General features: G+C 37.8%; 3 protein-coding genes across 4 annotated transcripts; 1 reads left to right on the plus strand and 2 right to left on the minus strand.

Moving 5' to 3' along the window:
• Positions 1 to 27,226, minus strand: BTF3L4 (basic transcription factor 3 like 4). Of its 2 annotated transcripts, XM_052636807.1 has the most exons (7): positions 27,131 to 27,187; positions 25,079 to 25,115; positions 23,893 to 23,959; positions 19,983 to 20,096; positions 3,019 to 3,220; positions 2,126 to 2,185; positions 1 to 1,641 (listed from the first exon to the last, which is right to left on the minus strand). In XM_052636807.1, exons 3-7 carry the CDS (start codon positions 23,944 to 23,946, stop codon positions 1,595 to 1,597), a joined length of 477 nt encoding a protein of 158 aa, XP_052492767.1. In that variant the 5' UTR covers positions 23,947 to 23,959; positions 25,079 to 25,115; positions 27,131 to 27,187; the 3' UTR covers positions 1 to 1,594. The 2 variants fall into 2 exon arrangements, with proteins under 2 accessions (XP_052492767.1, XP_052492766.1); XM_052636806.1 differs by lacking the exon at positions 25,079 to 25,115 and having other exon boundaries at positions 27,131 to 27,226.
• On the minus strand, positions 7,120 to 7,542 carry LOC128044534 (eukaryotic translation initiation factor 1A, X-chromosomal-like). The gene is made up of 2 exons (XM_052636808.1): positions 7,351 to 7,542; positions 7,120 to 7,299 (listed from the first exon to the last, which is right to left on the minus strand). The coding sequence occupies exons 1-2, from the start codon at positions 7,540 to 7,542 to the stop codon at positions 7,120 to 7,122; spliced, it is 372 nt and encodes a 123-aa protein (XP_052492768.1).
• Positions 8,647 to 10,211, plus strand: LOC128044532 (ornithine decarboxylase-like). The gene has a single exon (XM_052636805.1). The coding sequence runs from the start codon at positions 8,811 to 8,813 to the stop codon at positions 10,194 to 10,196; it is 1,386 nt and encodes a 461-aa protein (XP_052492765.1). The 5' UTR covers positions 8,647 to 8,810; the 3' UTR covers positions 10,197 to 10,211.
• Positions 27,227 to 27,266: the final 40 nt, after the last annotated feature.

The raw sequence follows: 27,266 nt of genomic DNA on the forward strand, positions 1-27,266 counted from the left end.
TCCATATATTATATAAAACATAACAGGAAAAACCAACAAATGTATAAAATAAATTGAGGTGTCTGGATGGAAAAAAACACAAGAGCTTTGCTTTCGTGTCTATAGATCTCTTGATATGTTGTTGGTCTTGCACTAGAGATATCAAATAAAGATATCTAGCTTGAAACAAGATTTGATATGCTGCAAGGTTAAGCCATAGTTTTATGATGGGTCATGACAGATTTTCTAAATCTTATTCTTAAATATTGGCTCTAACAAATGCTGATATAACAAAGTGCAAGCTTTTATCATCAGATAGCAAGAGGGAAGCTTCAGTGAATGAATGCAACTTACCTCCAAGTCCTCTGAAAGGAGGTGAAAAAATAAATACTGTGTTTTACCAGTACTCCCCCAAAGCATTACCTAAGCATGCAGGAGGATGCTGTGAGCAGCTATAATAGTAAGATCCAATCCAGAGGTAGGTTCAAGGCCAGGAGTAGAGGAATGGTTGAAGAAGTCCTCCTGGGGCCAGTACCATTTCACAGAATGCCCATTTGTGCTGGGGAATGAGTCTATGGCCTATTTTTTCTGATTCGAAAGGACATTCCCAACTTCAACCTTGCTGAAAAAGAGGCATTTTTGCACCTGCTATTAAGAACAGCTAGAACACAGGATAAGGCTGGCATAAAATTATTTAGCAAGCACATGCTAGCTACTCCAGTTTGAAATCTACCAAACTGTAAAATCAAAAAAATTAAAAAGTTGAAGACGGAGCTGTTGTTCCTCAAAGATGAAAAAACCATCTTACAAAAAGAGGGATTAGGCACTCACTTAATTCTATACGGAGAACATCCTTCTCAAGCTAGATGGAAGATGAGGAAGAACATTGCTACAGGCTGACCAGGCCATTTGGAGACCGAGAGGAGAGGAAACAAGGGATTCAGGAAGAAAGCTAGAAGAAATTCTTTTGGGTCTAACTAGGTAAGTGAATCTAAGGCAACTCACCAAAGATATGCTACCCATCATGCCAGCCTGTAGCTGGTGGCAAAATATCTCAAGACATTTTAAGCCCAGAAAAATATATGAGAAATATGTTAACCAAGCAAATTAAAACCAAAACCTCCAACGGTAAAAATCTCCTCAGATTTGAAATCCAAGACCCTCACTTTTTATTAATTCTGTGCATCATTAGAAAAAATAAAAAGTAACAAATGTAAAGACTTGTTTTATTTCTACTGGGGTAAGGAGGAGGATAAATAAAACTGGTTTCCAATTTGCTCTCCACTGTATACACACATACCCACACACACACATACACACATACACACACCTAAAATACCCCAACAAAAAACAAAAAAACCAAGAATCAAAAACCAAAAGACCCTCAAACTGCACCAACACTTCGTATTTTGACCAAAAGAACAGATCCTGGGAGGAAGTGCAAAATGCAAAATTAATGACCAAAAAATGCTGAACAAACAGCATTATCAATATACAAAATATTTATATTACTGAACTAGTAACAGTTGATGTTCTCCGTGTCTGTAAAACTTTGGAACCACATAGCTGATTTGTTAATCTAGTCCATGCCAGCTTCCAAAAATCAGAAAAGATCTTAGTTAGCTTCATTCTTTGATGCCTCATCAAAATTTTCTACGAGATCTGAAAAAAAAAAAAGTTAATGAGTTAAATTTACAAAAAAGAAAGTAAATGCAATCCCTATCTTCTGGCTCAACAAATGCTGCTACCAGAATTAGCCTGAAAAGACATAGGACAAGAGGCAGAAACAAATTGGGGGCATTTCACTAATAATGCTTCAATTTCTGCTTAAAATAGAAACCTTAAGGAAAACTACTAAGGTGAACAGCATTTCCATATGTCAATCATAATTCCTACAGAAATGCTATAACATAAATTCATAATCACAATGATTCCAATTTAATAAAGGCATACTCTAACTCAGTAAATGCAGCAATTTCTGATTCCCCATTCTAAATGGGTTTTTTGACTAGATTGTATGCACATCATTATGAATCCATTTAAATTCACAAGCTCACCATCAACAAAAAACTGAAAAATCATCACAATGAATTAAATGAGATAAACAGGATGCAAAAAGTCTTAAAACTAAAGAAAGGTTGCTTACCTGGAACATCATCCTCCTCCTCATCAATGTCTTCTGGTTTTGGGGTTTTGCTATCCAGCACTACAAAAAGTTTACTTTAAAATTAGTCACTGAGAACAAAGACCTTTATGGAACACTTACAGTGTTTACTTTTTTTTGCCTGTCTACATAGTTTATAGAAACAAATCTTACATAGCTGTTCAGGAGAAGCTAAATATTTTCTAATCTAAATGCCATATTTTCATTTACAAAAATTAATAGAAGTTTAACTTCTTTAGATATACACTAAATATGGTTGGCAATCTCAATGTGTAGTGAAGGTACAACATGCAAAATGGAATAATTTAGGTGAGTTTAAATAAAGATGTTATAGTTAAATTTATTCTCCAAATTCCATATTCTTCAAATAAAAAAATCAACACTCAAGATTTTTTTCTATCTCATTTGGCATAAATGTATCGAGCTTTGTAGAATGAACACTGAAATAAAAGGCTCTGATTTTCAGGAATGACAAGACAAATTTGAAACCAGGACTATTTTGGACATTCAGAACTTACAGTTGCTTCATTTGTAGTAGCATTAACAATATTAAATGAAAATATAGTTCTGTGATATCACTATCTTCTTGTTATTAGTCAGAAGTAAATACCAAATCAACTATTTATAAAATTTCCTTTTAGGTAATTACCTCCCAACTCTCTATATTACCACCAAATGTATCCGAATAGTCTATAGACTGCACTGCATTAATCACTGAAGGAACAAACTCAAAAATTTATGAAGCATACAAGTAATGTTATAAAAGTAAAATTTATGAACAGGCAAATCCTTCCAGCATGAAATAGATACCTTTAAATCATTAGGTTCTTTAAGCAAGATGAGAAGGGAAAGAGGCATTAACCTGAAATACTCACCTTGCCGAGGGAACTGTTCAGCTAACTTCCTAAGACTTGTTAAGCTGTCAGCACCAAGCTGACTTAATATTCCAGGAAGCATTTCTGTGATTGGTTTGGCTTCTGCATGGCCGGTAATTGCAAAGGTGTTGGCAGAAAGGGAAGCTTGGACTTTAGGATTGTTGAAATGAATAACTGTCCCATCATCTTTAATCATGTTCACCTGTATAATCACAGAAAAAAATGTATTTCACTTATTTGGTACAACTCAAAAATATCTGTTTAAAAAGCAATTAAAAACAATTCTTGTTTTTTACCTGGTAGGTAGTTTTGCAATCCTGAAGTAATAATTATCTAAGCAGTGAATTTGGGTGGAAAAACACCCCAGCAACAAAGTAAAATGGTGTTTATGGCACAAATTACTAGGATGGTAAAGAAATAATCACTTTATTATAGAATCTAGATTCTATTGTTATTATTATTGGCCATGCCACATGGCTTATAAGAACTTAGTTCCCTGACTAGGGAATGAACCTGGGTACAAAACAGTGAAAATGCCATGTCCTAGCTGCTGGACTGCCAGGGAATTCCCTAGAATCTAGATTTTAAATTCAAAGATTTCTACTATGAGAAGGAAGATCATGCCCACATTTTTTTAAAAAGGGAGTTATCAGCCAAGAATTGGCTTCTTAATGAAATTACCCATTATATTACTCAATTAACACTATCAAACTAAATCCATACAGATACTACTGTATCTGTACAATAGTTAGCATCTTACTTATGGAACAGGTGGTAAGGAGATAATAGTGTATGGTAAAAATAACCACTGAAAACCCATAAAGAACACTCAGAAATTTAATCAATCAGGGTTTCACTCTTTCGAATATCTAGTAAATTTATAGAAGTTTCAACTTGTTTTCCTCATGTCATTCTTCACAGGAGATTTTGTCAGTTCCTCTAATCCTTTTAAGTGGAGCTTCTCAACAACCTTTAATAATCCTTGTAAATGACAAGAAGTTCTCCCACTCAGTTGTCTAGCCATCTGAACATTTATCAGTTACTAGGAAACCCTTAAAATCATCTCCATATTCTTTCAATAGCTTTCCTCAATATGAACTGCTTCAGATTTAATCTCATCCATTGCCTGGGACTCACTGAAAAGGAAGGTTGAATGTGTGTGCACTATGTAAAATGTTATTTTTCTCTCTCACTCTTGCTGTGTTTTAGTAGAGCTGTATGTATTATATTTGCATATAAGTTAAATGTGTAAATAATGTGATTACACTATGCAGTTGACTTCACTGGGTAAGTTACCTTGGTGGTAACATGCTTATTATATAAAAAAAGTTAGTAGAGTTAATGCTTGGCTACTTTAGAGGCATTTCATGGTCCATCCAAAAACTGCCCTTGTCAGAATCAAGCAGAGATGCTGAGTGTTCTCCATGGTCAGTGGAAGTGGGCTTTTCTTCCTCAGAGGTGATCACCACCACTGACACACAGCACCAGAAAGGAAGGGGAAGAAAGGGGCTTCTAAATTTCAGGCAAGACCTGGAACACAGAGAAAATAAAAGGCAAGTCCCCTAGAAAATTGTAACTAAATCCCACAAACACTATACAGAGTAAGCATTTAATCCAACTGAACAAAAATCATGAGTTAAATATAATTTATGTTAACTTTAGAAAAAAATAAACTATGTACTTCTGAAGATAATTATTGTGTAGGTAGAAAAGTTCAATGGAAAAGTAGCTTAAAGTATGAGAGAGGAATGGCATGAGAAGGCAGCAGTGGCACAGCAGATATGAAATGGGATGCTTTTCTGGATCCATCCCAGAATCACATAATTTTAGTATGGGAAAAGAATAAAGATATGGTAGGACTACATTTTTCCAAATCAAGACCCATCACTTAACAATAAATGACTTCTATAACACCACCAGGGGTGAAAAGTATCCCAACATTGGAATATGAGATATTTTTTATTTACAAACATTACAGTCACAAGAGATTTAAAATCAGTATTGCTCAAAAAAAGTCAGGCCATATATTTGTTGAACTTAGAGGTCTCCTAGTTCAAATCTCCTGTTAGAGAAATAAATACTAATGATAAAAGCTCTTGATTAAGCAATACTGTTGTTTAGTAAGCAATATACCCAGGACAAATAACTGAATATGTACAAACTCAGAACTTAAACTTAGGCTTCCCAACTTTATTTAGTTTCTTTTCTATGATGTCACTCACATTCTTAAACACCTATTTGTCTATAAAAATTCAATTGGGTGGCACCATAAAAGCTTGTCAGAGAATTATCTATCTCAGAGTACAGGTTAAGTTAACAGCAGATATATGAATAATATATGTCATATCTATTCCATGTCAGATTGTGAAACAGAAATTTATTAATGGTTGTTTTAAATGAGGTTGTGTAAAAGATGTAACTTCATGAATAGAAAGGTCCAGAAAGAGGTGGAGAGTTTAATTTTAGAGTAGAGAAAATGAAATACTAGAGGTTACAAAGGCCAGAATCTTTTATTTCAGTCTAACATTCCTTCCCCTCTACTGAGAAAATAACATGGTTATATATGGCTCCTAGATACAGGCTATTAGAACTATCAAAGGATTAATTATTGAGCGAGCAACATGAACAGGACACTTCCCAACTCTTTTAAGAGGCAAAAGGAAGGATGAGGAATTTGTTGAACTGATAAAGCAAACTGTATGCATTTCATATGAAAACCAGTGACTTTACTGCTGTTTGATCTATGTTAAGTCATACAACCTATATATAGCATAAGAAAAGGAGCAGACAAATAAAGACTGTTAAACTACCTTCCGTACCAGCTCTCAGGTCCCTTTTTCAATCAATCAAGTATTCCCTTTATGTGACAATGCTTTTTCCACTTAAAAGGTAGCTGAGGTAAAGAATGCTACTTGAATTATAGAGGAAGAGGCTTTTTTTTTTTTTTTTTTGACCCCAGTTCAGAACTCCAGATGCCCTTGCTCTTATTTTCTATAATACTGACATGTTTTGAAGTTACCAGAAACTACTATGTCCTTCCATGCATAGTGTATTTACATAGGCTGTTTTCACTGTTTAGAAGAACCTTTTCCTGCTTCTCCACATTGCAAGTTCCCATTTATCCAAGACACAGGTCAGATGCTTCTTTCTCTGTGAAAACTTAAGGTGGTTTATGCACCTTCCGACTTCATGAAAACTGATACTATACAAAATTATCTTGTAGTATAATTGTGTTTGCAATCTTTGACCTTACTAGAAGATGAATTCCTTGAGATTAGAGGTCACTGTCTTATGAGACACAGCATTCCCTCAAGTGTCAGCACATAGTTCAGTTCAGTTCAGTCGCTCAGTCGTGTCCAACTCTGCGACCCCAGGAACCACAGCACGCCAGGCCTCCCTGTCACATCACCAACTCCTGGAGTCCACCCAATCCCATGTCCATTGAGTCGGTGATGCCATCCAACCATCTCATCCTCTGTCATCCCCTTTTCCTCCTGCCCTCAATCTCTCCCAGCATCAGGGTCTTTTCCAATGAGTCAGCTCTTTGCATCAGGTGGCCAAAGTATTGGAGTTTTAGCTTCAGCATCAGTCCTTCCAATGAACACCCAGGACTGATCTCCTTTAGGATGGACTGGTTGGATCTCCTTGCAGTCCAAGGGACTCTCAAGAGTCTTCTCCAACACCACAGTTCAAAAGCATCAATTCTTTGGCGCTCAGCTTTCTTTTTTGTCCAACTCTCACATCCATACATGACCACTGGAAAAACCATAGCCTTGACTAGATGGACCTTTGTTGGCAAAGTAATGTCTCTGCTTTTGAATATGCTGTCTAGGTTGGTCATAACTTTCCTTCCAAGGAGTAGGCGTCTTTTAATTTCATGGCTGCAATCACCATCTGCAGTGATTATGGAGCCCAGAAAAATAAAGTCAGCCACTGTTTCCCCATCTATTTGCCATGAAGTGATGGGACTGGATTCCATGATCTTAGTTTTCTTTTTTCTTTTTGCTGCTAATGAAACTTTTATTTTAATGAGTCACAGTTAACATCCAAACTGTTGAACAATCTTCAGAGAAAACTGGAATGTGCAAGGCTGAGTTCGCTTTAGATATCATCAATGGCTTCATCATCATCTCCAATGTCTTCAAACTGGATTTCATCATCATCTCCAGGGTCAAATATTTCAGTTTTATTTATTTTAACATATTCTGGAAGCTCGCCATAAGCCTTCAGATTTCTAGCCTCATCTGCATTGTATTTTAAGATTACATCAGCTTTATTATCCTGGTAGTCCTGAAGACCAACCAATAGAATGTCTGAGGTATTTATCCAGACCTTCTTTCTCAGTTTCCCTCTGATGTGGCACAATCTCTTAACACCATCAAAACACATTGCTTCCAATTGTCCGTTTCCCAACATTTTGATTACTTGCCCATCTTCTTTGAACACTAGCTCTCTCTTTTCAGATTCATTCTCATTCTTGCCTCTGCGTCTGTTTTTACCTCCTTTACCTTTGTTCTTAGGCATGGCGGTGACGACGCACTTGAGGCGTCTCCGACTTCTCTCCGGGTGGTGGCGGCGACTCCTCCGAAGGGAGACGCTTGAGATAGGGTGACACGAACTAACTGCGAGAGACTGGGTCGCCTCTGCGGGAGTCTAGTGATGGACATCTTCCGAGATCCGCCTTCACCGACGCTTCGCCGCAGCAAATGGCGTCGCACCGGCTTGCGTCCGTTATCCCCACCTCCCAAGGTCAGCAGGCCACATCCCCTCTGCTGATCTTAGTTTTCTGAATGTTGAGCTTTAAGCCAACTTTTTCACTCTCCTCTTTCGCTTTCATCAAGAGGCTTTTTAGTTCCTCTTCACTTTCTGCTATGAGGGTGGTATCATCTGCGTATCTGAGGTTATTGATATTTCTCTCAGCAATCTTGATTCCAGCTTGTGCTTCTTCCAGCCCAGCGTTTCTCATGATGTCAGCACATAACAGTCACTCAAATTTGCTGAATGAATCAACACCTCTTATACAGATTATTCTGAAATCATGGATGCTATTAGACCTCAATACCTCAAATGCTAGATGAGGGGTCATATTAAGGTTTAGAAATAGCACCAGTAGTTCCTCCAATGGAGACTCCCAGAACCTCCTAGACTTTTTTTTTTTTAAATTTTAAAATCTTTAATTCTTACATGTGTTCCCAAACATGAACCCCCCTCCCACCTCCCTCCCCATAACATCTCTGTGGGTCATCCCCGTGCACCAGCCCCAAGCATGCTGTATCCTGCGTCAGACATAGACTGGCGATTCCTCCTAGACTATTTTTAGGCCTGTCTTTTCCTACTGTTCTGCCCTTTCTGAGTGAGCCCAAATGCTCTACAGAATTCAGGGCCATTTTAAAATGTCATTCCAGGTCAGTTCCCCCTCAGCCTCCGCCGCCGCCGCCCCTCTGCCAGCGCTCCGGCGCCACCTCGGGCCGGCAGTCCTCCGCGGGAGGGAGCGAGGCGGCGGGCGGCCGGGCGAGCGGCTGACGGGGGCGGCGGGGCGGCCGGCGGGTCCTTCAGCGCTCGGCGGCGGCGCGTTGTCTCCATGGGGTTGGCCCGCCGTGCCCCTGCGCTCTGAGGTGGACAGCAGATTGTGTGTTTATCGAACATTTCCAGTGCTGTACAGAGAGCACACGCATCTTCGGTGGACTTGGAATTCCTGGAGAATTGCCTTTGTGAAAAGTTGGCATAATCCCTTTAAATTCCATCTCTTACGTTTTCTACTTTGTTGTGTCTCAAAAAGACATCAAGAGACCATGAACAGCTTTAGTAATGAAGAGTTTGACTGCCACTTCTTGGATGAAGGCTTTACTGCCAAGGACATTCTGGACCAAAAAATTAATGAAGTTTCTTCTTCTGATGATAAGGATGCCTTCTATGTTGCGGACCTGGGAGACATTCTGAAGCAACATCTGAGATGGTTGAAAGCTCTTCCTCAGGTCACCCCCTTTTATGCAGTCAAATGCAATGATAGCAGAACCATAGTGAAGACACTTGCTGCCATTGGGACAGGATTTGACTGTGCCAGCAAGACTGAAATACAATTGGTGCAGAGTCTCGGGGTGCCCCCAGAGAGGATTATGTATGCAAATCCATGTAAACAAGTGTCTCAGATTAAGTATGCTGCCAATAACGGAGTCCAGATGATGACTTTTGATAGTGAAGTTGAGCTGATGAAAGTTGCCAGGGCACATCCAAAGGCCAAGTTGGTTTTGCGGATCGCCACTGATGATTCCAAAGCAGTCTGTCGCCTCAGTGTCAAATTTGGTGCCACGCTCAAAACCAGCAGGCTGCTTTTGGAACGGGCGAAAGAGCTAGATATTGATGTCATTGGTGTCAGCTTCCACGTGGGAAGTGGCTGTACTGATCCTGAGACCTTTGTGCAGGCCATCTCTGATGCCCGCTGTGTCTTTGACATGGGCGCTGAGGTTGGTTTCAACATGTATCTGCTTGATATTGGTGGTGGCTTTCCTGGATCTGAGGATGTAAAGCTTAAATTTGAAGAGATCACCAGTGTAATCAACCCAGCACTGGACAAGTATTTTCCGTCCGACTCTAGAGTGAGAATCATAGCTGAGCCAGGCAGATACTATGTTGCATCAGCTTTCACGCTTGCAGTTAATATTATTGCCAAAAAACTTGTATTAAAGGAACAGACAGGCTCTGATGATGAAGAGGAGTCTAGTGAACGGACGTTCATGTATTACGTGAACGATGGAGTATATGGCTCCTTCAACTGCATTCTTTACGACCACGCACACTTGAAGCCTCTTCTGCAGAAGAGACCCAAACCAGACGAGAAGTATTATTCATCCAGCATCTGGGGACCGACCTGTGACGGCCTGGACCGCATTGTTGAGCGCTGTAACCTACCCGAGATGCATGTGGGCGATTGGATGCTCTTTGAGAACATGGGTGCTTACACTGTTGCTGCTGCTTCTACCTTCAATGGATTCCAGAGACCCACCATCTACTATGTGATGTCAGGGCCAACGTGGCAACTGATGCAGCAGATCCGGGCCCAGGACTTCCCCCCCGGAGTGGAGGAGCCGGACGTCAGTCCCCTGCCTGTTTCCTGTGCCCGGGAGAGCGGCATGAAGCGGCACTCGGCAGCCTGCGCTTCCACGCGTATTAACGTGTAGATACCACTCTTGTAGCTGTTAACTGTAAGTTTAGCTTGATTTAAGGGTTTGGGGGGGACCATTTAACTTAATTACTGCTAGTTCTGAGATGTCTATGTGAGTAGGGTTGGCACAGGTGCACCAATGTGGAAGACTGGGAGATGGGGTCACACTTATCTGTGTTCCTATGGAAACTATTTGAATATTTGTTTTATATGGATTTTTATTCACTTTTCAAACATGCTATTAAAGGCTTCAACTGCTGAGCAAGCGTTTGTGGCTTGTGTATCAGCAGGGTGGGCCAGAAGCTTAGTGTTGTGACCGGTTTTAACAAAAAGGAATAAAGGATCTTGACATAACTTGGCAAAAAAAAAAAAAAAGTCATTCCAGGCAACTTCTGGGTGGCTCAATTATGCTATCAAAACCTTAACAACCCCCGCCACTGCTAGCCTTTGAACAGGGTACATACATTAACCACAGCAGCCTTCTAGCTAGTAAAGCTGATGCCTGCTTTATTCCTCCACCCTGGTAAGATTTTGTGGCTATAAATAAGCTTACAAAGTTATAATTGACCCCACAGTTCTTGCTGGTAACTGCCCTCTCAGTTCAGAGAGGAAATTTAAATTCTGCTATGTGACCTTTTTTTGTATGTGTCTCCAAGTCCCCATTAGGCCAGTTAACTGCAGTTCATAATTGACAGCTGTCTTAAAATCAAGTTGTATTGCTACTGCTTCTTATATGTAGTGGTACTTAAATGTTTATCAGAAAATTAACCTTCTGTTTTCTTTCTGCTATATTTTAATGGGGGTGAAATAATAAACATTTTAAGAATAAGGCACATAAGTGTCTGGATTTTGTAAGGCCAAAGGATGTCAGATTTTGAAGATTACAGCCTCTGCATTCCCATAAGTCAGTGTCTTTCACATTGAATCCTTTTAAGTTATTGCTTATTTCTGGCTAGTATGGCTAGTATGAGGCATAACCTATTATTACTGATAAAAGTGAAAGTTAACAGATGTCATTAGACTATATGATACACTGGGATCATTTTCCCTTATGCTCTAGTGGCAAGAGTCTGATGAAACGGATTCTCTGTAGCTATGCTGTAAATAGTGTAAAATGGCATACCTTTTCTGAAAATTAATTTGGCAATATGGATGAAGAGTTCTAAAAACACTAATGATCTTTCGGTCAGTAACTGCATTTCCAAGAATCTATCTGGAGGAAATCAGAGATGAAGATAAACATTTATGTATATATGAGTCTAAATATGTGATTCTTTACTACCAAAGCATTATAACGCATAATAAATGAGAAAAAACATTAAAATATTCTATGTTCACATACTGGAATATATACTGACACTTAGAATGATGCTTAAGAGTTTTTAGTGACAGGAAACAATTTTTATAATACTATTCAAAAATGGAAGGGTTTTAAATTGTACATCTAGCTGTAGTCTCAGATATGTTAAGTATATATATGCATATAAAGATGAAAAAGAAAGATATGACTAATAATAATTATTTCTGAGTAGTGGAGTTATGATTAAATATTAATATTTTTTCATATTTTATGTATACCCCTAACTTTCTGTAAAAGTTATACTGGGGGGGAAGTTGTTTTAAAAACAAAAGATGTTTCTCAATAAACAAGTGGATAGTATGTGGTATTATCCACAGAATGGAATATTATACAGCAATAAAAGGAGTAAAGTTCTGATACACATTAAACATAGATAAATCTTGAAAACATGCTAAGTGAGGTAAATCAGACATGAAAGGACAACTATTTTATGATTTTACTTACATGAAATACCTGTAACAGGCAAGTACAAAGAAAAAGTAGGTTAGAGAATATCAGAAGCTGGGAGAAAGAGGAATGAGGAATTATTACTTCTAATGGGTACAGAGTTTCTATTTGGGATTATGAAAAATTTTGGAAATAAGACAATGGTGTTGGTTGTAAAACACTGCGAGTATAATTAATGTCACTGAATTGTATACTTGAAAATGCTTAAAATGGAAATCTAATTCTGGACCTCTCCAGTGGACTGATGAGTCTCAACTTTAAAAAGCAACCTATATGATTCTGAATAAAAGTGGTCCCAAGACCAATTCTGAGAACTATTAATGAAGCAAATATAGTAATGACAAAATTTTGTGGAAATAATGGTTCAGTGAGGTGGAAAAGAAAAGGAAACACCACAAGAAATAAAGACAAAACAAAGGAGGAGAAAGGACAAGAAGCAAAGCACAAAATTTTAAGGAGACCGTTGGCAAATGCTACAGAGTATCAGTGAAATGATGATGAAGAGGAAGCAGAATAACAGGTGAAATCATCCATAAAAGAAAAAAGGGTAGGGGATTCCCTGGCAGTCCATATTAACGAACTGAGGAATAAAAAGCACAGGACATCTCAACAGATGCTGAAAAAGCTCCTGATAAAATTCAACATACATTTACATTGAAAACCCTCCAGAATGTGGACATATAGGGGACTTACTGCAACATAATAAAGGTCACATATGATAAACATCATACTCAATGGTGAAAAGCTGAAAGCATCTCCTGTAAAATCAGGAACAAGACAGGGATACTCACTCTCACCATTCTTATTCAACATAGTTTTGGAAGTCCCAGCCACAGCAATCAGAGAAGAAAAAGAAAAAAAAAAAAAAGGGAATCCAAAATGGGAAAAAAGTCATAAAACTGTCACTGTTTGCTGATGACATGACAGTAGTATTCAGAGAAAATCCTAAAGATGTCACTGAAAAATTACTAGAGCTCATCAATGAATTTGGTAAAGTTGCAGGATACAAAATTAATATACAGAAATCTGTTGCATTTCTATACACTAATATGAAATATCAGAAAGAGAAATTAAGGAAACAATCCCATTTACTAACACATCAAAAAGAATAAAATACCTAGGAATAAACCTCCCTAGGGAGGCAAAAGATCTATACTCTAAAAACTATTATGATGCTAATGAAAGAAATTGAAGATGACACAAACAGATGGGAAGATATCACATTCTTGGATTGGGAGAGCCATAATTGTCAAAATGACCACATCACCCAAGGCAATCTATAGATTCAATACAATCCCTATCAAATTACCAATGGTATTTTTCATGGAGCTGGAACAAAAATTTTTTTAATTTGTATGGAAATACAAAAGATCCTGAATAGCCAAAACAATCTTGAGAAAGAAGAATGGAGCTGGAGGAATCAAGCTCCTTGACTTCAGACGACATTACAAAGCTACAGTAATCAAAACAGTTGATACTGGGTTTTCCCTGGTGGTCCAGTGGTTAAGAATCTGCCTCACAATGCAAGGGACACCAGTTTGATCCCTGGTCCAGGAAGATCCTACATGACACAGGGCAACTAAACCCATGTACCATAACTACTGAGCCCATACTCTGGAGCCCATGAGCTGCAACGACTGAGCCCATGCACCACAACTACTGAAGTCTGTGCACCTAGAGCCCATGCTCCACAGCAAGAGAAGCCACCACAGTGAGAAGCCAGTGCACAGAAACTAGAGAGGAGCCCCTGCTCACTGCAGCTAGAGAAAGCCTACACATAGGAACAAAAACCCAGTGTAGCCATTTAAAAAACAAACAAACAAACAAACAAATAGCATGATACTGGCAAGAAAACAGACACAAAGATCAATGGAAGAGAAAAGGAAATCCAGAAATAAACCCATGCACTTATGGTTAATTAACCTATGACAAAGAAGGCAAAAATATAAAATGGGAAAAAAGACAGTTTCTTCAGTAAGTGGTACTGGGAAAACCGGACATTGACATGTAAAAGAACACCATATACAAAAATAAACTCAAAATGAATTAAAGATCTAAATGTAAGACTGGATACAATATAACTCCTAGAGGAAAACACAAGTAGGACATTCTTCAACATAACTGCAGCATTATTTGTTTAGATCTGTCTCCTAGAATAATGGAAATAAAAACAAAAAAAAACAAATGAGACCTAATTAAACTCAAAAACTTTTGCACAGCAAAGGAAACCATAAACAAAATGAAAAGGCAACCTATACAATGGGAGAAAATATTTGTAAATGATGTTACCAACAAGGGATCAGTTTCCAAAGTAAACAGCTCAATATCAAAAACAAAACAAAAACCAAATAACCTAATTAACAAATGGACAGAAGACCTAAATAGACATTTCTTCAAAGAAGATATTATACAGATGGCCAGTAGGCACATGGAAAGATGCTCAATACTGCTAAATATTAGAGAAATACAAGTTAAAACTACAATGAGGTATCACCTCATAAGCCATCATTAAAAAGCCTACAAATAATAAATGCTGGAGAGGCTGTGGAGATAAAGGGAACCTTCCTACATGGTAGTGTAAATTGATGCATCTCCTATGGAGAACAGTATAGAGCTTTCTCAAAAAACTAAAAACAGAGTTACCATATGATCCAGTAATCCCATTCCTGGACATATATCTGGACAAAAATTTGAAAAGATACATGCATCCCAATGTTCAAAGGAATACAATTTACCATAGTCAAGACATGGAAACAACCTAAATGTCCATCAACAGATGAACAGAGAAAGATGTGGAAGATACACACAATGGAATATTACTCAGCCATAAAAGGGATGAAATAATGCCATTTGTAGCAATATGGATAGACCTAGAAATGATCAAATTAAGTGAAGTAATTCAGTCATTTATATATATGACTGAATCACTTTGGTGTACACTTGAAACTAAGACAACATTGTAAATTACTATAATTCAATTTTTTTTAATGGTTAAAAATTTTTTAATAGTTAAAAAAATTTAAAAAAATTTTAAATGGTTAAAAAAGGATTCGCACATAGGGAACGGAAAAAAAGGTTAAAATAGAAGATTTTATGCTGTTTTTTTCACATAAAAATGTGGAAAAACATAAAACCAAAACGCAGGGTATCTGGGACTTCCCTTGTAGTCCTATTGTTAAGACTCCATGCTCCACTTAGGGGGCATGGGTTCGATCCCTGCTTAGTGAACTAAGATCCCACATGCTGGCAGCATGGCCCAAAAAAAAAAAAAGGCAAGATATCCAATGAAACTAAGACTGCTATGTAATAATAAGGTGAATGGGACAGAGTGCTTTCCTTTAATTCTCCTGCATTCAGAGCTGTACACCCACTGGCACCTGACGTTCTAGGTTGAAGGAAGAAGGAACCACAGTAAGGGTCAACCAGTAACTTTAGGAACTTTAAGTCCTTTTTCTGTACCAGTGGGTCAAGAAAAGGAAAATATGAACAGTAAAACTTTTGTGTACAATTACAAAATTTAAATTCCCAGTCCTAAGCTTTCTCCTGAGCTCTAGCTCTCTATGACTAACTTCTTGCTAAACAATTTCACCTAGAATAATCAGTATCTCTTACATTTAACAGGCCCCAAACAACCTGGGAAGTCCACGGGAGTCAGCATGCTGTAGACTATAAATGATGAATAAACAGTTCCTGCTGTCAAGACTCTTGTAATCAAGAGACTACGGCAAACAGACTACTTGGTTAATAAGTAAGTAATCATACCCTACAATATGAGGTTGTAATAATAAACATATTCTAGCAGAGCAATTTAAGTTAAGGGGAGTGGAAGGACAGAGAAAGTGTTGATTATTATGCCTGGAAAAAAGGAAAGGTTTCATAGAGACAGAATATACCTTAGTTAAGGTAGAAGCTATCCCCTGAAGATAACAGTAAAATTCCATGAAGCAACTAAACCATCCGAACCAGAGAAGCAGATTTTTGGTGACATTTCTTACCAAATACATCTGATAAAATCAATTGTCTCTGAGAAAAGAAACAGATTCTACTTTTGATAGATTCATGTTATCATCAGGGTGACAACACCGTCACTATATTCAATCAGATTACCAAATAAGAAGCACATCTAAGTATCTTCAACTGTCATAGAGCGTAAGAATTTTTCAGGAATTGAGTTCTGGATTATACTGTCAGAGTTCATATAGGCATTCCTTCCTAAAACCTGGTCAGTTACTTGGCTTTTTTGTATGAAACAGTCTCTGGCACTCCCCTGCCCCTTTCTGACAGCTCTGGATTTCTGTCTTTGATGACAGGTAAAAGAAATCTACATACAATTAAACTTACTACCTCAAATCAACAACTAATTAATACATAAAAGATCAGAGAAGTCCCTCTTAATTCAAACAGTCCTTTAGCTTTTACATATCTGAAGAGGACATAAATTAAGCATTAAGGAGAGGAAAAAATAATCACTAATACTGAAGGCCTAGAAAGTAAGATCAGAATTTTACTAAGCAAAAGTGCAATGAGTTTTTGAAACCCACCACTGATCTCTCTGTGCCCAAGCCACCAAATTGAGTACTTTCTACTGGTTTGATGTTTTGAAGGTCAAAGTATAGAAAACATAGTAATGTCATTTTTGTTTCACAATGTTACCATTGCTATCTTCTCTTACCATTCCTATCTGCTCTTTTCAAAAGTTTTTATCTACTTTCCTTAAACTGCCAAAACCCTAAAAGATAGTATGTTCCAGAGTTTAGCACTTTGAAAAAGTTCAAAACAGCCCAAGCTGTAATTAATGTGTTTATTCTAAGACATATATATTTTTTCCTATTTTAATGTTTCTGAAAACTGCATTTTTCATGTATACATTTAAGGTAGTAGTTTCTTTTTTCTTCCAAGAAGCTGTTTTTAAAGTTTTTAAAGTATATCTCATCATTTTCTTGAAGAAAAAAATAGTTTAATTATAGTAACACAAATGTAATGTTTGAGGCAAACCAGATTATATGCAGTATATTAGATATGCCTAAATAAAATTATTTTATATCTGCAAAGTGTTATATAAAGTACAAATATCTTGGTTCTCAAAAAATCAATTTCAGAAAGAGGGAAGGAAGGAAAAAAGTAAAACTTCCCATTTTAGGCTCAAACATTCAGAAATTTTATAGCTGTTACTTCATGTTGTTAATTTTCTTTATGTGTATTTTCTCTGTATGACTAGTGAGGACTGGAAGACGTCACTTATGTACCCATACAGAGGTAGGGGTGCAATAAGAGTGTGTACATGTCTACTGTTGCTATTGTTGTTCAGTTGTCCAGCTGTGTCTGACTCTTTGTGACCCCATGGACTGCAGCACACCAGGCCTCCCTGAACCTCACTATCTCCGTAAGTTTGCCCAAGTTCATGTCCATTGCATCAGTATATGCCTATATGTACCATTCATTTTCTGTGCAATATTTTGGAGCTATGACTCCCCAAACAGAATTGCATTGGCAACACCAACAAAAATGAATCAACAATATAGCTTTATATATGCTGTAATAAAATTAAATACAGGGCATTATGGAGGTACATAGGAAAGGCATCTAACCTCTCTTTGCATGTGTATGTGTGCTATCAGGAAGACTTATAGGACAAAATAACACCTACATTAATACCTGAAAAGGAGAAAAAGCAATGTCCTTAGAAATACTTTTGGGAATTTCATTTATCCATGATGGTGTAAGTAATGAATTCTGCATGGCAGGTACTCAATAATACAGGATAAGGCAGGTACTGTCCCTTTCTTTGGTGGGACTTTGGAAGAATGGGGAGGAAGGAGGGGCAGGAGGAGAGGAAAAGGTCAAGAGTAGGCCTAAGTGTAACTAAGATGACCAAAGCAAGATGAATCAATGAATAAAATGAACTCTGGTTTTGACATACTTAGCTCAAACCTGGAATTCAACACGTACCAGCTATGTGATCTTGAGCAGGTACCTGACTCTCTTAAGTCTCAACTTTCTTATCTGTAACCAACAATAACTAATTCAAAGAGATACTGCGGAGCTAAAATGCATAATACATATTTTGTTTAACTGGCTAGCTGACTAGTTTCCCTACTAGATGTTAGGCTTTAAAGGACAGAGACTATGAATAACATCTTATGCACCACTGCCTAGCAAAATGCTTGGCATATAGCAGATATTCACTACCATTAAATATTCAGTATGACAATTTGAACTATAAAAGTACTATGACCTCAGCACAGCATTACAATTAGGTTTGATTATATGCTGAAGAGATCAAAGACTACTGACTGACTGGTTTGTTATTTCACTGTAAAACACTAAAAGTTTTATTAATTATAAGGGCGACAGAGTTTTCCAAATCTGAACAAAATCAAACATTTAGAAAAGCATGCCCTTGGAGATAAAATCTATACTTTAAGGAGGAAAATAAAATCTTTTCCTCTCTCTAAAGAAGTGTTTTCAACAAAGGGTGATTTGCCCCCCAAAGGACCTGCATCAAAGTCTGGAGACATTTTTGGCTGTCTTAACTGAAAATCTAGTGGGGAGACTCCAAGAATACCGCCAAATATCCTAGAATGCACAGGACAGTTTTCACAGTAAAGAATTATTTGGTTCAAAGTGTCAATAGTGTTGAGGTTGAGTGGGGAGGGGTTGGAGTTGGAACAGTAGAAAGATAGGCAAAGATATAAGACTTCCTAAACACTTATTAGTAGGTTAGGTTTAATATTATCAGAGTTCATGTCCATTATTGCCACTTATTCTTTTTTTTTTTAATGAAGCTGTAATTTTTAAAGAGAAGCTTAGATTTGCTTTTTTTCAAATATGTCCCAGATAGAGAATGATCTTTCTGAAAATTATTTTAGGTCAATGAAAATATATGAAAACTTTTAATAGCTCAGGGGAAAAAAGGCATTTTAAATACTTAATTTCAAGACTTGCAAATGAAGTTTTAATACTTATCAGGGTAAGAATGCACAGCCATATCTAGCTATAAGGAGAAAAGATACATGTGACTTACCTTCCCTACTATTTTATCAGTATGTTAATTTTGAAAGTACAAAGCAGATTTAAACAATGTATTTATTTGTTCATATATCCCTGGTGGAAGGAACATGTGAAACTTTGCCATTTCACTGCCTTTTCTTTGTTACTCTTCTATTTCTTTAATAGTGATCATTACCTCTACAGTGTTTCTGATCTACGTTTTACAGCACATGTGCGTTAATAATCTACTAAAACTTGTGAGGTAGTACTACACCTGGTAATGATGTAATGAAATCTGATAGTAGTGAAAATTTAAACACTGGTTACTATCAGAAATGGAATCATCAGGTCGAAGTAGATCTAGATGGTAACAGATCACAAATAGTTGGTGTTATTAAAATTTTTCTTGCATAAATCAATCTTTGGCTTCCAATCTGAGAAAAGTAGTATCATCAAAATAATTTTAGAATTAAATTAATAGTTTTTGAAAGTGGCCTAATAAGAAATGCAATTCATGTAGAGCTACTGCAAGAGCTTTCTGAGTAATAATTTGAGAGACTGTGAAGAGCAGAAAGGTACTCTTATGGGAAAAAAGTCCACCTTATTGGAAGAAATCTTTGGGTTTCCTTATTTCTGTATTATTAGAAAAAAAATCTTATTTTACATTAGAATTAAAGAGTAGGTCCATAATTTTGTCATATATGCAAATATTGGGTTGGCAAAAAAATTCGTACAGGTTTTCTGGTAAGATAGTATGGAAAAACCTGAATGAACTTTTTGGCTAACCCAGTACTTTGAGTCTGAAAAGTATAATGAATTCCTTAACCATCTAATAAAATCATTTTTTTGACAATCCAATTTCATACAGTAGGCAAATTCAATAGCTCCAGTCCTTCAAAAACAGAGTTTCAGATTCATTTAAGTTGATATGTTACATTTGAAAGTCTGGATAATCACTTGTGAATGTTCTGTTTATCCACATAACAATTTACAAAGTGATCATACCTCTTCAATACCAGCTATATTATTCACAGCCAGTTTTTTGAGAGAACTCTGAAGTTTTTTGTCATCAGCTGTAGCTGTTCTATGTACCACCTTCTTCTTTCTACGAGCTGTACCCTGAAAGATACCCAAACAAAAGTGTTAGCATGCCATGCATTAGATAACTGTAATCACTTGTCTTCCTCTCCATAATATTCTTCCTAAAACTCACAGAAAAAATTGCAGACTTAATAGTAATGGTTAATTAGACTTCCTATAGTCACAGAGTTGTGACTGTCAGCCTAACTCAGATTTTTGAAGGTTAGTTTCTAGCCAATTATTCTTATTCTTTCCAATATCTAGCCTGTGTCATTTTAATACATTGTTTCAAAAGTTTTCTAACAAAAAATAATTTTTTAACTTGAAAATAATCTGAAGTGTGCTTTACTTCAAATTTCCAACAAATAAGGAAAGTTTTTTATACTATCTACCACCCTCTAAAGATATTCTGAAACTTTGGAGATTACGACATAACAGGTAAATGCCTATTATGAGTGTTCTAGAGTCCTAGAACCTAGGAATGAAAAAGATCAAGTTCTTACTTCAAGGAGCATACATTACAATGGGAAGGAAAAGTCAATATATAAACAGATTAGATTATTTAAACAGGATTAGCAACAAGAATATTGGGTGGGGGCAAAGCACTACTTTATTAGAATGCTCAGGGAAGGTCCCTCTGAAGAGGTGGCATACAAGCTGAGAATCATGAAAAGATTTAGGGGAAGAGTGATCCAAGAAAAATGAAACAAGAGTGAACCTGTCATTTTTAGACAGAGCAGACCAGTATGACTAGAATTAATAATGGGAAAGGTAAAGGAAAATGAAATCAGAAAGACTGGTAAGGGCCTGCTCATGTGCTATGAGCAGGAACTAGACTTTATATCAACTGCAATAGGAAGCTACTGGAAGGTTTTAAGCATGAGAATGGTTTGGATCTGATTTATGATTCTAAAAGATGACTGAGGTTGCTGTGGAAAATGAACTATAATGAGATCAATCAGGAAGCTACTGTAGAAGTCCTGACAAGAGATGAGGGCTGTGGCAGTGGAGATAAGGAGAGCTAAGATGGTCAGAAGAACCAAAAGGATTTGCTGATGGACTAAATATGGGATATGAGGGAAAAAAGGAATCTAGAATGATGTTTAGAATTTTGACCTGAGCAAATGAAAATTATACTATTTACCGAGATAGGAAAACTTCATTTCTAAATGGATATTTTGAAACTCTAAGTAATTTTTTCCATTGAAAAACTATTTAAGACAATGAATTAAACTCCGAACCCAATTTAAATAAATGTAACCTAAAGCAGAGCTGAAGCACTACAAACAGTAGCCTGTATCTTGAAAGCTAAATCTTTCTGAGACTTGCCAGGAGTAAAAAGAAAGGAAAGGAGATTTTAATCTCTGGGTAGCTTCTGTAGTATTACTCAGGAAATCAGCCTTATAAAGGGAAGGCAGGAGGCTTAGTCTTAGAAACTCCGGTGGGAGTGAAAGAGAGCCCCGTGAGTAGAAGCAGAGGTTGTAATGAAATCTAGTTAAAGGATGGACTAAGAGAGACTATTAAGATAGATGGCCATTAATTTGTCAAGTGTTCCTGATTCAACTGCTTGCTGGTTACAACTCAAATGATCCTTATGTACCTTAAAATCAACTTGTCTAGAAGCTCATCAGTCCACCAAACTATTCTTCCTATACTTCCTAATTTTCGTAGCTCTAAAACCAGAAACTTGGAGGCCATCCTAGACTCCTCTCTCACCTCTGTCCCCCACATCATTAAGTTGTGTCATATACAAACCCTAAATTTGTGTCCCACATACTACTACAAGGTGTAGCTTCTCCTCTGTGCCAAACTTGTTTTTTCATTTTCCACAATGCCAGCAGCTATCTTTTAAAATCACTGTTACTGTTTTTTCTTCAATTCTTCAGTAATTGACCTTGCGTATGGGATAAAATCCTAATCTCCTTAGTATGACAAACAAAACTATGATCTGACTCTAAATTAAACTCTGAAAGTGAAAAGTGAAAGTGAAGTTGCTCAGTCGTGTCCGACTCTGCGACCCCGTGGACTGCAGCCCACCAGGCTCCTCCATCCATGGGATTCTCCAGGCAAGAATACTTGAGTGGGTTGCCATTTCCTTCTCCAGGGGATCTTCCCGACCCAGGGATCGAACCCAGGTCTCCCGCATTGCAGGCAGACGCTTTAACCTCTGAGCCACCAGTTGTAACAAATCAAAGCAAGCCATTCCACTAAGCATCATGCCATCCACTAAGCATCTTGGCATCCCATAAGCCTTTGCATGTGTGAGAATGACAATCTCACCCTTCACCCTATCTACTTGTTCTCATACCTGTTGTTTATTCTTCAAATCTCTGCTCAGTGATGACTTCCTTGACTCAGGTGCACCTTATACTTCATTTTAATATTTACTATTCTATAGTGTAATTGTGAGTGCATCTCCCTTCCAAGCTGAACTGTGTCAAGAGCAGGAAACTTTGACTTATTTATCTACTGTATGCTTGGCACATCAGCAGTTGCTCAATAAACTAGCTGAATGACTGTGCCAACCTTCTGGCTTAAAATATACTATAGTGAAGTGCTGTATCAAGCTCTTCCAGGTATATTCCCTGTTTCTTGAATATTCCTAACTTTTGCACTGATACATTACATTACTTGCTGCTACAATGTGACTAGTACTTTGGTTACATGAATTTGTTACTATGAGTCTGGAGTCAGATAACTGTATTACTAGGAAAGAAGGCTTGCCTAGAAAATATCGTGGACGGAGAAGCCTGGTAGGCTGCAGTCCATGGGGTTGCTAAGAGTCGGACACAACTGAGCGACTTCCCTTTCACTTTTCACTTTCATGCACTGGAGAAGGAAATGGCAACCCACTCCAGTGTTCTTGCCTGCAGAATCCCAGGGACGGGGGAGCCTGATGGGCAGCCATCTATGGGGTCACACAGAGTCGGACACGACTGAAGCGACTTAGCAGGAAAGAAGGAGAAAGTATTAATATTAGTTGTTTCTTCCCTTCCCCCTCTCCTGTTCCTATCCCCAGGAGCTATAGTTATTATCAAAGTAAATGACACAGTGGGGCTGCTACATATTGTCCCACCTATCCCCTCCCTAGGTCTGAGGTAAACACTATTCTTGCTTTTCCTTTGACAAAGATTGTATTGAGCAGAGATAAAGGTAGAATATTCTCCTTGAACCTAGGGTTGGAACTAAAGGGAATCAAAGACTTTGAGTGATCAGAACTAACTCTCCCTTAAGTTTCAAAGGACATGGAATAAGAATGCTCACGTTCACATTCACCAACACAGAAAAACAAGTAGGAATTTGGGAAGAAAACCTAGCAATGAACAAATGTACCATCAGCTTTTGCATCTCCCATTGTAAACCTAACTGAAGCAGTAGGGGTATCCAGTCAAGATAAGGTAACCTCAGTACCCAGGAATATCTGAGGGTGGGTCTAACATAATAACAGCTGTCTTTTAATAAGTGTCTAGTCTATGCCAGACACTGTTTGAGGTGCTTTATAAGTATTACTCTAATATTTAGAAGCATCTTATGTAGGATCATTTTTATTTTACAGATGCAAAAATGGAAGTTTAACAAGACTGAATAACTTGTTCATATCATTTAACCACCAGAATGTTAAAAGATCTCAAAGGTGGCTATGTCAATTGCACCCATCAGAGAGATATCTTCTAATTACCTATTTTAGATCTAGACAAGTTATTTTCAAATTGGAATGTGGTTTAATATTGATTAATTTAAAAAATTTTAGATCTTCAATGACCACAAATCCAAAATAATAATACTATCTGGTAATAACACATTCTCCTATCAATTTTTCTTATGCCACACTCACCTTGCCCCCTATCCGGACCTGAGCCTGAAGTTTGGCTAACTTTTCTTGATTCATGCTGTTGGTAAATCTAGGGGGGGAAAAATAAATTTGTTAAAGTCACTGTTTTATTTACCAAAACAAAATAACTGTTTATACAACAGTACCTACTGGTTCATTGAACCTGTAATATGCACCACCACCATGATAATACTGTCTGTATTTTTTTAAATATTAATCACTTTTTCTAGCTTCATAAGTCAGATAGCAAAAGAACAAAAATTAAGTAATACCAAGAGGGAGCCGTATATACGAACAGAAAATAGAACTGAGATTTAAAGTTATTTATTTGAAGATCCCTCCTTAAAAGTGTAATTCGGTACTTTGGTACTCAATAAAACCTAACCAATTCTAAAATCTCTGTAGGTACACCAGTTTCTTCCCCAAAGATTTTTACAGAATAGAGCTGTTAGCAAATTACAACTTTTTCTCTCAAATCATATTCTATTATTTTTTTAAATCATAGATAAAGACAAAATCTGGACAAAGAAAAAAATTCAGTAGTCTCTCTAGCTGTCAAGATATGAGGCAGTCATGGCATCCTATATTCCAGGTTAGTTGGTATGTTAATAATAGGAAAAGAGAACCAGATTTTTAGACATTTGGTGCTTCTGCAGCACTTTCCACAGAGTTCATTCAACACCTTGCACTAACATAGTATGTCATAACTGTCAAGATAGTCTTGCACATAAGGTAAAATGCCTTCTTGCACAATTTGACAAAAACCTCTCTCTGCTACATTAATATGAAATTTTGCAGGGAACAGGAGAATCTTAAAAGTAAACTTTTAAAGGCTAATCTTGATTTTGAAAACTCTTGAATCCTAGTCTGGTCAGCGCTTTCCTACTAAGGAAAAAAAAGTTCTTCAGTTTATAATGGGTCAAAACATTCCACACTATATAAACAAATAAAAACCAATGTTAGAAGTCTTATTTTACTTGTTCTTAGATCAACAGATCACTATTGAGATACAGCAGAGGGAATAAAGGGTAAGGCTGTTGTCAAAACTTTTTGGTTGATTCTCTAAACTCCTTATAAACATCATCCAGATGAAAAAAGATATTGTTTTCTTCATTTCAGAGATGAAAGAATCAAAGATTATATAAGTACTAATCATTCTGTATTCTGACATTGTACTTAAGATACAAACCTGTGTATCTCTCTGCTTTAAGGGCAAAGTCCAGTTCCTAAATAACATTTAGAATTTACAGTTCTTCAATCTTTACTCATCACTGTATCACAATGCTCAAGCAGCTAAAAAAATTCTTTTATAGGAGTAAGTGTGAATAGAGTACAAAATCAAAAGGCTTAAGTGTGTGGCAATCTCAACTTAAATCTGACACTGACACGCAAATCTGACACTGACTTAAATCTGCTGATGTAAATCCCAATCTCTACAGTCAGTTTCTATAGAAAAGGACCAAAATTCACTGTTCTCAAAGTAATGTGGCCATGAAGGTGTAGTGAACTAACAAAGGGCCTAAGGAATTTTTTATTTAAAAAGGGGCTAAGTGAAAATATTAGAACCAGATACAAGATAAACTTTTTGGGGCTTTTCTGCATTTTGAAGTAACAATCCCCAAGAGAAGAGATGGAAGAGATGGAAGTCAAAATAGAGCCTTGATCTGTTTGAAACAAAGCCAGAACAAAATTAACTCTTTAAATCAATGTGCAAACACAAACAGATTCCATTCCAGGTAATAAGTATAATCAAAAACTTGTTCTCAAGGAGTACCTCAGAGAAAAAGCATTTTAGGGAGGCTGGAAGTTCAAAGTTGGAAGGGGAAGAAGAAAAGTGGTTCTTTGTCTACTACCAGGGTTGGGGTGCATGGAATTCAAGTAAGAAAGTGAACTGGATTCAGTTCATGAGAGAAGAGATGTCAAGCTCAGAATCTGGAATAGATCTCAAAGATCACCTGCTTTAACTCCCTGTTCCTCAATCAACCTTTCTTTTTATTGTACCTGTTAGTTCTGTCCTGTATAGGATGCCACCTCAAATACTTGAAAGCAGCAGCAGGGTTTAAATCAGAAATACACAAAACAGCTCACATCCCTTCCAATTTAACAGATTTGGAAATAAGGGCCCTCCTAGGCCCAGAAGGAAGAAGTAACTTCTTAAGGCCATGATTAGTGAGTTCTTCCTTGGGGATCCTAGGATCTTTTAGTCTTTTCCTCAAGGATTCAAGAAACGGTGCAAATAATGAAGTTATAACCAACATTTACTGAGTGCCTAAATTTTAAGCATTATGGTAGGCACTTACACATACCTCATTTTTACACAGAGATAAAATAAATGCAATCTTTAATCGTGACTTTTTATTATGTGGCCTCTAAGAGAGGCACAGGCTTTGGAATCAGAAGGATCAAGGTTCTACTAGCTAGGGCTTCAGAAACATATTTTACTTCTCTGAACTTGTATTCCTTCCGTATTAGAAAAAGTGTAACACCACAAACTTCACAGTATTTTTTGTTTTCAGAGGTAAAGATTACGTTATCAAGCACAGGGATATTCACAGCAGATATTCAAAAACTGGTAACTATTGTTACCACTCAAGGGACAGAGCTGGTACAGTGAAAGACCGTGGGAACGGAAGTTGAAACCGCCATTCACTAGATGTGTAACACTGCCTGTCGGTTAATCATCAACTTCCTGACAGCCTACTATGCACCAGGCAGTGTGACAGGGCTAGAATGATGGGCAAGGCAATGTTTCAGCGAGGGTGGCAGCCTTGTAAACAAATCCTGCCATTACAAGGTGAAGAGCAATGCAACGGAATACGGTCTCCAGAGCCTGGGGGCGGGGCTTGCTAGCCTCAGTTTCCTTAGCTGTCGAGTGGGAGGATCAAAGGAGGTGACCGCAGATAGGTAGTATAAAGCTCACAGCGTTATTGTTGTGAATAACGAGGAGTAACAAAACAGAGGCGAGGGACCACCTGCCTCCTGGGACTTGATCTGGGCGGCAACAGCGCTGGCCCGCTCGCCCCCAAGGAAAGCGGTGGTGCTGGGGACCTTCCCTCAGGTGCAGACCCCCAGCTGCGCCGCCGGTAACCGACAGGCCAAGCCAGCCGCTTCCGCCCCCACTCAGCGCGCCACGGCGGAAGTGGCAGCCCAAGCGGTTGGCGGGTGTCGGACGAAGAGGGCGGGGGGAGACGATGCGCAGCGGCCTATGGCCGTGGAGTGGCGGGACCGCCGGGGGTCTCACCTGAAGCAGGGAGGGTCCTCCAACACCAGCACGCGGCAAGAGCAAGATGGCTCCCTCAGTCGAGACAGAGAAAGACGAAGGCGGCCGCGGCGGCGGGAGTGGGAGCCACGTGACACATCCTGCCCCGCCTCTCTCT

The sequence above is a fragment of the Budorcas taxicolor genome, chromosome 3 (assembly GCF_023091745.1).
Source record: "Budorcas taxicolor isolate Tak-1 chromosome 3, Takin1.1, whole genome shotgun sequence".
In the NCBI taxonomy this organism is placed as follows: Eukaryota; Metazoa; Chordata; class Mammalia; order Artiodactyla; family Bovidae; genus Budorcas; species Budorcas taxicolor.